Source organism: Lagopus leucura, unplaced genomic scaffold (genome assembly GCF_019238085.1).
Source record: "Lagopus leucura isolate 7727_CA_CO unplaced genomic scaffold, USGS_WTPT01 Super-Scaffold_741, whole genome shotgun sequence".
Taxonomy (NCBI): domain Eukaryota; kingdom Metazoa; phylum Chordata; class Aves; order Galliformes; family Phasianidae; genus Lagopus; species Lagopus leucura.
The window spans coordinates 11771954-11785200 of record NW_024962256.1 but is presented as its reverse complement, the minus strand read 5'-3'; the positions used below and the strand labels follow the sequence as shown (position 1 = coordinate 11785200).

The window sequence follows — 13247 nt, the reverse complement described above, 5'->3', positions numbered from 1 at the left end:
CACTCATATTTACAAGAATAACAAGGAATTGCACTTTGGAGCTGCAGACAGGGGTGAGAGCAGCAGTAGCTGCTGTGTCGCTGCAAGGATGGTGGGATATACAAGAAGGTTCTCCTTCCACTTGTAGCAATAACCCCAGCAAGCGGGCTGACCATAGCTGCCCTAACAAAACCCCACTGCTGGGAACACGTTGGGCCCCACACCTTGCATAAACACCATTATACCTCTCTGCTTAAATTGAGTTGCGAATAAAATGGGAAGGACTGAGAAATTCAGTGTCTTCGGGGCAGCTGTATCTGTGTGACAAAGCATTTCTTGGAACAAAATCCTCAGCAGCAATCAAGGGAGTGAAAGCCGTGCAAAAAGCGTGGCAGTTCCGGCTGGTAATCGGCTTGGCTGTGGCTGCAGGGGAGATTAGCAGCAGCTCGTCTTGGGGAGCACAAAGGGAACATGGATGTGAGACAAGTGACACAAATCAGAATGGCTTTTACCGTTGGAATTTCAGGGAAGAACAAAGCTTCCTGGCTGCTTTCAGCCCGCATTTGTGCGTGTGCAGAAACCCACTGCGCTGCCTGAGAATGTGGGGAAGTGCAGATAATCCTCAGCCAGTTCTGCACGGACGAAGGCGCACTTCATTACGCTCCTTCCTTCTGCTCGAGTGGCAGACAAAGAGCGCCAAGCTGAGCATTTTGCCAAACCAGGCTTAAGTCATCCACAGCACTGAAAAGTGTACTGAAAGCTCTCCCAAGTGGTTTGACATCTGAGTAGATAATGGGCTCCCAAAAAAGAGGTGTAAAAACCCATTGCTTCTCAGGAAGCATAACTGTCCTCAGGATTTAAGGGAAACCCAAAGAATAGGCTAAATCTATAGGTCAAGGTGTGCATTTATGCCTATATTATGACTACACAAGTACTTTCGCTGGAGGAAGTAGAATGGCTGCGGGCTGAGGAGGTGGTTGAAATGGCATAGGATCCATTACTGTGTGCAATGAACCTCACCTAACAGCAGTTTTGTTTCAAGCGTGCAGAATCCCATAATATCTCCAGGCATTTTGGTGGCAGAGACCATAATCTAAGATCTAAGGGAAAGTCTAGGCTAAAATCTCTCTTTCATAAAGAAAAGCACTGTCATTCATTAACTACGGCCTCTGCTAAATTTAAATTTGTGTCTAATAACTTTACATTTAGGTTGTAATCCTGCAGAGACCACGCACACCCAAGGACCACCATCCCCAAGGAGCTCACTATGAGATCAGGGCACAGAGGATTTGCTTAGCATTCCAGCCATGCAGTCCTTGGGTCACTCCATGAGCAGCAGTGGCAGAAGCAGAGAGCACTTCTGGAGACAGCACAGCACACACCTTACAGGGGGGAAGTGGGTCCCTGTGGCACTGCCTGGTCCTCACCTTGTGCGCCTGGTCCAAGGACTGCTTCCTGAAGTCCAGCTCCTCATCCAGGTAGCCCTTCTGCTTGCTGAACAACTCCTGGTGCACAGGGAGGTGCAGTCAGTGCTGTGCCTGCCCTCCCTGCCTTCCTGCAGTTCCCCCCCTCCCCGTTCCCATACCTTTTCATTCTCCAGATCCAGCATCTTCTGCTGCAGTGCGGACTCAGTCACCTCAATCTGCTGGAGCCACTGTGCACACAAAGAGAGCAGGGCTGAGGCAGAGGCTGGGGGCTGCTGGGGCACACGGCCACAGGCAGCAGTCAGCCCTCACTGGAAATTCAGAGTGCATCTTTGCACTGCAAACATGCAGTTAGCTTCACTGATTGACAGGGGAAGGATGGAACCTACTGTGATACCTTCACTTTTATAAGAATTGGTGATGGAAAAAAAACATTAGTTCCAAGTTTGCCATTTGCCCTCCAACATTTCCCTAATTAAATAGCTTTTTAAACCAAACAGTTTGTGCACATGGCTCGAATTTTCTCTCTATTCTGACAAGAGCCCATTCAGGTATAGTGCTCTATAGGGAATCATGGCCTTTGGTGAACACCCTCCAGTTCATCCCCAGCAGCTGTTCTGAGCATCAGGGCTCATCGTGGGGCTCCGCAGCCGTTACCTTTTCAGCCAATGTGAGAACTGTCCTTGCTTGTATGACAACCACTTGCTCCTCGTTGGTCAGGTTCTGCACAAGATCAGAGCAGAATTACAACAAGTCCCGGCACCTGGCATGTAACCCAGCACTGGGCCACTGCTGTGTGAGATAAATACCAAATTAAATCATTCAAGCAACAATAAACTAAGGCAAATAAAAATAGCATTGTAACGCAGCGTTGCTGTAGGAACAGCTGTAATTAACTACTAATGCTGAATGGTGATCACACAGGTGGGGATTTATTCTAAAACTCTGGCATTAAGAAAGAAGATGCAGACACCAGATCTTGTTTTTGTCCAGCAGGGAATAAAAGCAGCTGCACCACACAGAACTGAGCCTTGTGGGACGTGCTGTTAGAGGAGAGGTGCAGTCCTTGGCCTTTCCTTGCATGCACAACAGGTGTGACTGCGGGCACAAGGCTGGAGCAGCAGGGTGGGAGGTGAGCCCTGGGCGTAGGACTGACCTGCCATCACCACTTCCAGTCCTGCATGGCCTGACATGAACAAGGGCTCATCTTTCTGCCTTTCCCAGGGCCAGCCTCACTCACTGGTGCTTGGGTTTATGTGCATGCTTTTATTCTCCACACCCCAAGGATTTTAGGATTTGCCACGCTTCTGCCAATACAAGCATCCTTAACTGCAGCAGCAGTAAATATTGCTAATTACTTCAGTATCTTCTGATTGCTCCGCTATCTCCTGGCTTCAGGGCTGTCTGGAGGGGCAGATGGAGGGTCTGAGCAGTGAGAGGTGCTGTTCTGACTGCTCCATGTGCCCCATGCACAGGGACACCCACCTGCAGCTGCAGTGCCTCTGCTACACAGGTGTGTGGGTGCAGGTAAGATGTGTATGTGCGCAATCACTCCAACTTGATACAGGTGAAACACTTTCAAACTTCTTACTATTTGTTTCTTCTTCTCCTACTGCTGTTGTAACTTGTGTAACATCCTGCTTCCATTTAAACGTTTTTGGCATTGGACAAAACTAAAACACACAGCAGTTAATGGAAATGTAAAGCAAATGCAGAGAACAAACCATGTGTGAGCAGCGGTGAGAAAAAAAAAAACAGAAGCACGAAAATCCAAAATTTCCAAGTATTTTCTAAACCATTCATTGGCAATTTAGAAGCAATACTGTGGTATCGAGGTCCTGTGCAGCATTTGCAAGAAGGCACTCAACAAAAACCTTGACAAGCTGGGGAGCACGTAGCGTGTAGCTCAGCGCCTGCTCAGCAGACAGCTTTGGCCATTGCAACCCAAGCAGCTTTGCTACAATAAACGTGAGGACAATGCATACCAAAGCATGCACAATATATTAAAGGAACATACACTTACGGCGTTATCCCCTAAAATGTCCAATTTTTTCATCAGCTCTGCCACTACTATGTCCTAACAAGAGAGGAATGGAAAAAGCAGGAGTCAGAACAGAGTGTCGGATTTGATTTAGAGAAAGGAGAGCCAGACGTGGGGATCCTTACTGTGACACCTTCTGCCTCGCAGTAAACCTGGAGAGGGCTTTTCCCCTCCGTGAAGGGAACGTGGTGGAAGTTGATAGCAGGCGATCTTCTTTCTCTCTCCTGAAAGAAGGATTTTCTGATTACTGCACTGTTGTTGTTACACGCACCAGGACTGCCTCCAGCAGCTGGCAGAGCAGCCCTGCCATGGGCACAGCAGCGGTGCTGGAAGTAACTTGGGGTACTTTTCCTCTCGCCAGCACCTTCACTGAGCGCTGTGTCTTACAACAAGGCAGTCGGGACGGGCCCAGCTGTGATGCCCCAGCCCCAGTGACACACAGTGTGGGGCAGCAGCACAGCCCTGCGGCACGAGCTCACCTCCAGCTCCAGGATCCTGAACTCCAGGAGCTCGTTCTGGTCTTTGACGTCCTGCACATCGTGCTTCAGGCGAGCCTCCTCTGCTTCCATTTGTTTGATCTGTACAAGAAAGCAATACGCCTTGGTACCATTTTCTGCATTCCGTAAGCAATAGATGTTATTTGAATAATGCCAGTAGAAGTGCTGGGCACCTTTTCCACAAGCTCTTGGTTCCTTCTGTACAGCGCTTGCTTCTCCTCAATCCACTTCATGTCCTGGGAAACACAAATGGTTGATAGCATGGGTGAAAACCGGCGGTGTTTGGCACAAGCACAGCAGCACATCGTTCATTAAGTCACACATACAGAGAGGAATGATGCTGCATAGGAAATTGCAACTCTGCTATTTGCCTGTGATGCAGCAGAGCAACTCTTCCATCTTATTTGAGAAAGTCTGGAGCATACAAATGGAATTTAAAAACTCTAATGACTAAAAAGAACTCAGGTTAAAAAATGTTTGCCTTCAGAGGGCTATGTCTCACCACCCAGTTGCTGTTAAATTTTGGTCACGTGGATGCAAGTCATGTTGGTGGACATGGGGAAGGCAGCCAGCAGCCTGCACTGGGCACTGCCTCCCACCCCCAGCTCTGACAGCTTCCCCACCTTATCCCTCCTTCAACATAGCAAACTCTTACTGAGATACAAGGAAAGCTGGCGATGGAAGCTTACTGTAATGCATGCAGACCAAACGTTTCGTTAGAGAATGGCCATCCTTCCCTTGCACTCCCCCTGCCCACCCTGCACTGCACTGCCCCTGGGATGGGGCAGAGGCTGAGGGCATTACCTGCCCCTGCTCCGCCAGGGCCTTTTCCAGGTCCTCTATCTGAGCCTGGGATCGGTGTATCTCTGCTTGGAGCTGCTCACGTGTCTGTAGGAGAGGAGGGAAAAACACCACAGAAATAAATAAGTAAATACGACTTTCCCTAAAAGCTGAAAGCTAACACAGATACGGAAAATGCTTAAAACATCAAATCCTTTTCACAAATAATTTTAACAGCTCTATGGCAGGGTAAATTCGGGGCTAAGCACGCAGCATTGGTCACTCACTGTAAAACGAAGCCTACAAGATGGCACGACAATTTTAAGATTTTAGATGAACATTCTGGTGGTAGGTACAAGAATGGGACACATGGCTTCTTACAGCCGACCACAGGAGGTGCAGCTGGCAGCCCTCTGTGCTCCACAGCGAGGGGGGTGACACCAGCAGGCAATGCATGCATTCGTCTTGCCATGAAAACCAGTGCAAGGAGTGATGTGGGACTCAGCAGAGATCACACTGTGTGAGCAGGGACACACTGACAGCACGCACTGCTCCCTGTGTGCTCAGTGCCCTTCCTTCTGCTCCTACTGCACGGTATGCCATTCTCACCCACGCTCATAGCTTCCTTCTTAAATATCCAACGCCTCCCTGCATTTTTGAGGGAGAGTACATGGAACTGTCAGTAGCTGTTTTATTCATCAAATGCTATGTTTATAGAACATTTTCTTTTCTCAAACCATTTATCTGCTCTTTATCCTGTCATTTGCAAATGAAAATGATCCTTTTTTATCGCTATGCCCGCATCGTTCTCTTAGGCTTCAGACTGCCAGCTGAGAGCACCCTTACTGGCTGTGTTCTCCCTTGCACTCTGTGCCCCAGCAGCTTCACGACACACTGTGTCCTTGTAGCACAGAGCAGATTCCTCTTGACCAGAACGTCTTACATCTGATAAGACATCAGGTAAGGAAATGCCACTAGAGGCGATGAAGCTGCGTGGCCATGTGAGCCAGGCAGACAGGCAGAGCTGCACAGGGCACTTGGAAACCTCATTAAGAAGATGAATTTTGGGGCTATAATCCATATTATGAAGAATCAAATAATTAGAATCCAGAGGAACTGAATAACAGGCATTATGCATTTAAGGTCAACCATAGTGGACTTTTATAGAAAGAGAGCTTAATTTTAAGGATTTCCCATTAAAAATCTGGCTGAATTTCTCTTAATCTGATCACGAGGTGAAAACAGCAGAAGGAATTCACCTCGGCAAGCAGCGCAGGCTGCAGTGGGCTGGGCAGGAGGGAGGGAGTGGGGTGGGGATGGGGATGGGGATGGGGACGGGACCCCCCCATGGGACCCCAATCCCACAGCCCAGCCAGGTGCCATAGGGCAGCTGACAGCTGCAGTGTGAAGAGGTACAACATCACGGTGCACACAACAACAGCCCTTTAGTGCATGTAATATAAGCCATTTAGACCTTAACTTCTCGCTCTGCATCCAATGTTCCTCCGACCTGTTCCTGCAATAGGGCGTAAGCGCGCTGCAGAGCCTGGTACTCCATCGTCAGCTGCCGGAACCGCAGTTCTGTCTCTTCTTTGGCCATGCCCTGAAATTGTTCAAAACAAGAGGTAATAAGTTAAAATAATAACAGTAATAATAACAGATGAGTGGATAATTGCTTTCTCTGGAAGCACTTCTCTAGAAGTGCTGAAGTCACTACTATTAGAATGCAATTTGGGAAGTGCAGCACTGAAGACCTTGTTTGTGTGCTCACACTATTGCTCTTCTGTCCAGTAATCACCTCCTGCATACACCTTACTAAAATATACAATTATATAAAAGAAACAGAGAGAATTTCCCCCTCCTTGAGAAGATGAAGACTTCTATCTGAGTCATACACTAGCGACTGGATGACCCTATATTACTTTACTAGCAAAGCCATCACACTTGAAGGTGAAACCAAGCTTTCTTGCACCACGAATAGGTTTCCAGTCTGCAGATTGACTCACACCTAACATCTCAATTATTAAAACAGGAATCTGGAGATACCAGTTGCAGAAATGGTGACATCAACAGGAAGAGCACCTTTCGTCTTCTTTCCCCTCCTTACCACATCCAGCACTGCGTGCTTCCATGTCAGGCTGACCACAATATTTCACTCTACATGAGATGAAATGACACTGTGGGTGCGTGCAGAAGCTCAGAGCTATCTGCACAGGGGGAAATGGCAATAGAAGAGTGAAAAACAAATAGGTTCCAAAAAATAGATTCAGCCTCCTGCAGTGCAGCTCACACCTGGCAACCACTTGTGTATCTTTTAGGGTAGAAATATCATTGTTTAAGTTCCTTTTCAGAACCAAGAGATCTTATTACAACCTATGAAACAGTCAAAGTGACAGAAGAGAAACTGCAGCTATCATAGCCTGCAATGGCTGCTGTCACTGTTAGCAAGTGGTGTTTGTTACAAGGCTCTTGTTAAGCTGAGGAACAGGGCTGGCATACACCAGGGAGTGCATCTGTAGGGAAGAGGTACAGAATGCTGGAAACGATCCTTTCCCTTCATTATACACACTCAGAGTCCCAGAAAAGCCATATCCTCAGAGCATTGCAGGGAGCCAGCTCTTCCCCAGCACGGTGCTGGCTGCAGAACCCAGGGCAGCACGGTCATACTGCTCATGGCTGCACTCGTGCCAAGCTCCGGATGACAGAGGAGAAGCAGGGTGCAGGTTGAGTGCAGGAGAACCACGGGAGCAGGCCTTCCTCAGGGCACCTGGGACCTCCCCTCTCCAGACCCACTCTGGACCCAGTGTCCTTAGGATAACAATATTTCCAGTTAGGCTAAAAGCTGTGAAGTTACCAAAAACCTGAGACCCAGAAACATTACCCATCACACCCAGTGTGACATCAGCACCAGTCTGTAATGCTGTGGTCAGAGCCGACCAGAAGTGGACAGACCAAGGGTTCCACTGCACAGTAACAGCAGGTTCAACGCCCAAAACACACCATGCAGCTCCATGAATACCTCTTCCAGGTCATCATCAGGGGTGCACGGGGTCTGGTCCGTCCGATCCGTTTGATATGAGATAGAGGAACCATCAGACTCCAAGGAGGCTTCTTCATCGTAGCCGAAAAACGTCTCCACCACCGGCTTCTGGCCAGAGAGAGGTGTCAGCGTGTCCTCGTGCCGTGCCCCGCACTCAGCCGCTGGGCCTGGCTTGGGAGGGCTGTAGGAACGCTCTCCTACCCTGCAGCTGGTGGGGTTTGTGTGCACACCCCGTTGGACACCACCCCCAGCCCTGCCCCCAAGCCGTGCCATGGGGGCAGCCTGCTTTGGCCCTGCACTCACACCCCGTTCCTCCCCCAGCCCTCACAGCCGCTCTGCCCACTGTGCCCATCACAAACCAACTTGGTTTTTTTTTTTGCTTTTTTCTTTTACCTTAGGAATTCTTGTCATTTTTTTTCTTTGCTTCCTATACCTTAACAGCTTATCACGTTCCTGGAACAGCAGATACAGAGCAGTTAATTAAGTTAACCACTGCAGTTTTCATAGTCACGAGGCAACCTAAGATGGCAGTGCTGGACTGGTTTTAATTTTGCTCCAATGTCTTCTGAGTTTACAGTAAACAACTGTCAAATGCTCTTCGTGGTCATGAAAATCCAAATAGCAAAACAAACGCAGGACAGCACAGGCAGCGCTCTGCACCCTGCTCCATGCAGTGAGGCTCTGTGCTGGGACAAAAACAGAGCCCGGCCCTCTGACTGCTCTGTGCCACGCATGCATGTCATCGCCCAGATTGCACAGAATTCTGAGGCTGTTTGCAACAGGCACATCCAAAACCAACAACATTAACAACAAGCCCAAGCCAAACCCGCCTGCATTCCCCAAGGATGTGCAGCTCTCAGAGACTCTGATGAAGGGGCTGTGCCTGTTCTGCTGCCAGCCAATTTTTCTCTTTGCTGGTAATTATGACTCTCTTCATAGAGTGCTATTAATTTTTTATTGTGCTGATTACTTTATTATTGTTATTCTGGATGGCACATCCATGCAAACTCTGGAGCTGAAAAGCCAGTGAATTCCTACAAGGATGCTCTCCCACTGCCTCACCTCAGCCCTTTGCTGGAGGGTGTGCTTATGTTGGGACACTCCTGCATTATCCGCAGTGACAGAGAAAAATCAAACACTTGTTTTTTGCTTGGCAACGTAAGCTTGCTGCACACTTAGCAATGGAAAGCAAAATAAAGTACAGACGTTTGGTACATATTGGTGGCTAAACTTAATGAAATCTTCAGCACCAAGAGCAAAGGGATGAGCTGTGCAGGGCCCTGTAGGGGAGCTGCTGTGGGTACGATGAGGCAAGGCTGGGATATCCTTCCAAAAACACCCCAGTGATGTGGCAGAGCTGTCCCACAGATGGGCACCACGTGCTGTGCCACTGGGACGAGCCGGCCCTGCTGCCATCTGTGGTGTCCTTGGGACAGGGGAAAGCTTTCCTCTCTCAGCAGAGCTCTGCTTCACACTGGCACTGCATTGTTATACAAAGAACAACTGCTGGTAGGGCCTTCAGTGACAACAGCACTGGAACAGACACTGAGTTACTTTGCTGTCCAGAAAGGGAGAAAAGCGACAATAAGTGTCTCTTTTGTGCTTTTCATGACCTGCATTTAAAATATGTAAAAAGATGAGGGTAAAGTTAGCCTCTCACGTACCATGACACTCTTCACATAGCCGGCAGTTTCCAGGGTCTAACAAAAAAAAGAATGAAATAACTTCAGTAAAAGTGCATAAAAGAAATAACCCACAAATAAAACAAACACACTTTTCTTGAGGAGTGGTCTGGTCACAGTATGTGAAACACTTTCATCTGCTCTTTTCAGAGACAAGTTAGCAAAGAAGAGAAAACCAGAGCACAGTGCTGCAGAATGTGTCCCTCGTTCATGCAGCAGCTGCCCCCAGGCCCGGTGCTGCTCTGGCTGAAGGAGTCTGGGCAGTTTGCTTTGCTGGTGCAGGATCCGGCCGCTGGCGTGTGTGTGCTGGGAGCACTGCAGTGGTTGTGCTGTGCAAGCACTACATGGGATGAAGGATTCTGTCCAGATGCTGTCCCACATATAACCTAGATTCAGGTCAGTGACTGCTGATCACAGACACCAGCTGTGCTCCCTCTGCTGCTGTGCCCTCCCTTGGGCTTCCCCTCCTCTGTGTGTCCTCAGATGGCCTCCTGTCAGTGGGGCACTGTTCCACCTTACCTTAGAGAGCTCATCAATGATATTCTGCTGTTCGATGATTTGTAGTCTCAGCAGATCCACTTCTCTTTCTTCGTGGCTGTGGTCGAGGTCATTTAAGGAGCTCGGTCTCCGCATTGCTCCTGCTCTTTGCCTCTGAAAGAAACCCATGTGGCAAAAGAGGAAACAATCCAGAGGCTTTGCTGAAGAGCTGCATTCAGCCTTTCCCGTTCCCAGCCATTAATGCACTCATCTAGCAGCTGTGCTCACAGCTGCCCCTTGGTTCTGCGGTTCTGCCCACATCCCAGGCCATTCTCGTGCTGGAGAAGGCACTCAGGGGGCTGTGGCCACCAGCTCTGCCTGCTGTGCTGTGCACTCGTGTCTACCTGCAGCAGCCCGGGTTGCCGTGCTCTGGGATGATGAGGGGCTGAGGTTGGCCCCGTGGTGATGGCATCTGTGAGTGTCACCACCAACAGCTGTTGCTCATGGCCGCCAGCAGTGCTGGAGGTAATGCTGGAGGGGAAGGGAGAGCACAGCAGGTGGGGGCTCCCTTGGGTGATGGGGTGACTGTGGTACAAAAGGCAAAGCTGAAGTGAACTGCTTTGTGTTTGTGCTGTAACAGCGCTTTGTGACCGAGCAGCCATCTGATCGACATCCACAAAGCTCACACAGTTCCTTTTCTTCACAACTATTGTTCTCTCAGGCCAAAATAAAGCACGTTATGCAAAAGAAAACAAGCTGAAGCCACAAACCACTCAGGACATCACAGCAAACAGCAGAAAGGAGAAGGAGTTCCCAACCACCTCACAAGCTGTGGTGCTGCTGCCACGTTGCCCTGTGGGCACGGGTTGCCTGTTCTGGGATGGCTCTCATTCCCAAACTTACCATTGCTATGTTTTCCTGTGTTACAAATTTTAATTTATTTTCCATTCGACGTAAGGCATGTGACAGCTCTTCATTCTTCCTGCTGAGGCGTTTGTTTTTGTCCAGGATGGGCTTGTACTGACTTTCAGCTTCTCTGAGGCGTTTTAACTGAAAAATTAAGAGAGAATTGCACCTCAGGAACAATTATGTTTTATCAAATAAATTAATCATTTTCTTTCTCTACCATAGTAGCAGTACTTTCTCTTAATACGTAGCAGAATATATCAGGAAATTCTTGGTATAGCCCATTGGGGAGTGGGCTGTTCCTCACTTGTGAGGTTTGCAACAAATATAGCATGTAGGGAATGTATTTATTGAAAATAATTATAATCACAGAATCACTGAGTGGTTTGGGTAGGAAGGGACCTCATGAATCTCCAACCCTCTGCCACAGGCAGGGCCACCAACCTGCACATTTCATGCTAGACCAGGCTGCCCAGGGCCCCATCCAATGGCCTTGAACACCTCCAGGGAGGAGGTCAGCCTCTCTGGGCAGCTGCTCCAGCACCTCACCACTCTCTCCACAAAGAACTTCCCCCTGACATCCAATCTCAATCTGCCCTCCCTCAACTCCAAACCATTTCCCCTTGTCCTGTTGTTATCTGCCCTTTCCAGGAGTTGTTTCCCCTCTTGTTTGTAGGCTCCCTTTAGGTACTGCAGGCTGCACTGAGGTCACCCCACACCTGCTCTTCTCCAGGCTGAACAAGCCCAGTTCCCTCAGCCTGTCTTTGTAGGGGAGCTGACAACTCTTGCCAGTCCCTTCTTAAAAAAGACACCGTTTTGTAAGCAAAAATCAGTGTGATCAGTGCTGTAGCAGCGCAGTGCCCATCCCAGCAGCTCACCAGCTCGTTCCTCTCCTCCGACAGCAGTGCATTGCGGTCCTCCAGCTTCCTGATGATGGCGCTCAGCTCGGCGATTTTCAGTTGGAAGCGCCGGGCATCCTTTTCATCCAACTGCTGTTCCTAAAACAAAGATCAACTGCAAATAACTGCTCATAAGTGCGCAGGGAATAGCAGTGTTATGCAAAGCTCAGCCTCCTTTTTATCCCGAATCCAAATATTTCAAAGCTATCAGATGGAAGAGTGTAAGGTACGCCTTAGTGGAGCTGACCACTGAGAGCTGCAAGATGGGACCGATGGAAAGGCAAGAGTGAAAATGTAACAAAGTATGCAAATGCAAAGTATGTATATGCAAATACAAGGTGGCAAATGCTGAACTTGGAAATAGAAAAGAAAACATAAAAAAACAAGGCAGTGTTTCCAATGTATGCCACTGTTGAACTGAGTGTTTCAGACACGTCACCCACTCCAAGGACTTTGTTATAAGATGGTATCAGAAGTACTGACATACAAATGGGGAAAATCCATGCAATTATACCATTGCATAAGCTCTCTTCCATAAAGCTGTGGCCCTTATTGGGTAGAGTCACTCGTAAAGCAAATGGGACAGCAGTTTATCTGAGTGAAAATGCTTAAATCAATTCATAAATGAAGAGAAATACAGGTAGGTGCTCTCATTCAGAATCAGAGAAAAGTTACATCTATTTACAGGTGTGACGTGCTATTTTTTCCTCCTCTGTACTTATTCTGATGTTTGGCAGAAGTTGAGCACAAATCAAAAGAAGCAAATTAGTGCTCTCAGTCCCGGTGGCACTTTCAGGAGGTCTATGATTCCTCATTCAACAGGTGCAGGAGAGGCTTGGGATAAAGAACAAAATAGATCGCTTTGCTCATGTGTGACCATTTACACTTCTACTGAGAAAATTAAGGCTGTTGCAAAGGAAATCTTGATGAGAATCAGCAATGGAGAAAATTGGCAAATGTGAGACATACAAGGTTAGTTAACTGAAGCTTTCTGCTGTTAGCAAATTAAGGCAAAAGCAGAAAGGTGCTGTTGTTACAATTAAAAAAAAAAGCAAACAACATCGTGAAAAGATGACTAAGATTTCATGTTTTGGATATTGTGTTGTAGAAAAGAGATATGAAAGAAGAGGTTAACAGGCTTCTAATTGACCTTCCGGCCCACTGAAAGCAATTGCAGCACGAGGATGGAGGAGCAGGGAGTGCGGCACACGGGGCTTCCAGTGCTTGTGCACCGGGCACCTTCACCCGCCTCCCTCTGTAAAGCAGCCTTGCACATCTGCTTGCACAGTACATTGTCAGCAGTTCCCACAGCTAGCACACATACATCACTTGGTTAGGAAAGCATTTGCATCATTTGTTGGCAAGAATTGTGTCAGACGGTCAAATTAAGGCAGGTGGTAGAAGAATGGTACGGTAAGGAAAGGAAAGAAGAGAGAGAGGAAAATTTTCACCCTGGTATCAAAAACAAACAAAGGAAACCAGAAAACAAAACGACAAACAAGCAAAAGCTCTCCCATAATTT

General features: G+C 48.1%; 1 protein-coding gene across 1 annotated transcript in view; it reads right to left on the bottom strand.

Moving 5' to 3' along the window:
• Positions 1–13247, bottom strand: part of JAKMIP3 (Janus kinase and microtubule interacting protein 3) — a 39419-nt gene that overhangs the window by 2666 nt on the left and 23506 nt on the right. Inside the window, exons 5-19 of the mRNA XM_042863740.1 lie at positions 11705–11824; positions 10824–10970; positions 9963–10094; positions 9426–9461; positions 8155–8214; positions 7741–7869; positions 6196–6324; positions 4746–4829; positions 4115–4177; positions 3924–4022; positions 3570–3668; positions 3421–3480; positions 2061–2126; positions 1565–1633; positions 1407–1484 (exon numbers count right to left, since the gene is read on the bottom strand). Coding sequence (XP_042719674.1) covers positions 1407–1484; positions 1565–1633; positions 2061–2126; positions 3421–3480; positions 3570–3668; positions 3924–4022; positions 4115–4177; positions 4746–4829; positions 6196–6324; positions 7741–7869; positions 8155–8214; positions 9426–9461; positions 9963–10094; positions 10824–10970; positions 11705–11824 — 1371 coding nt within the window. The remainder of the gene's footprint in view (positions 1–1406; positions 1485–1564; positions 1634–2060; positions 2127–3420; positions 3481–3569; positions 3669–3923; positions 4023–4114; positions 4178–4745; positions 4830–6195; positions 6325–7740; positions 7870–8154; positions 8215–9425; positions 9462–9962; positions 10095–10823; positions 10971–11704; positions 11825–13247) is intronic.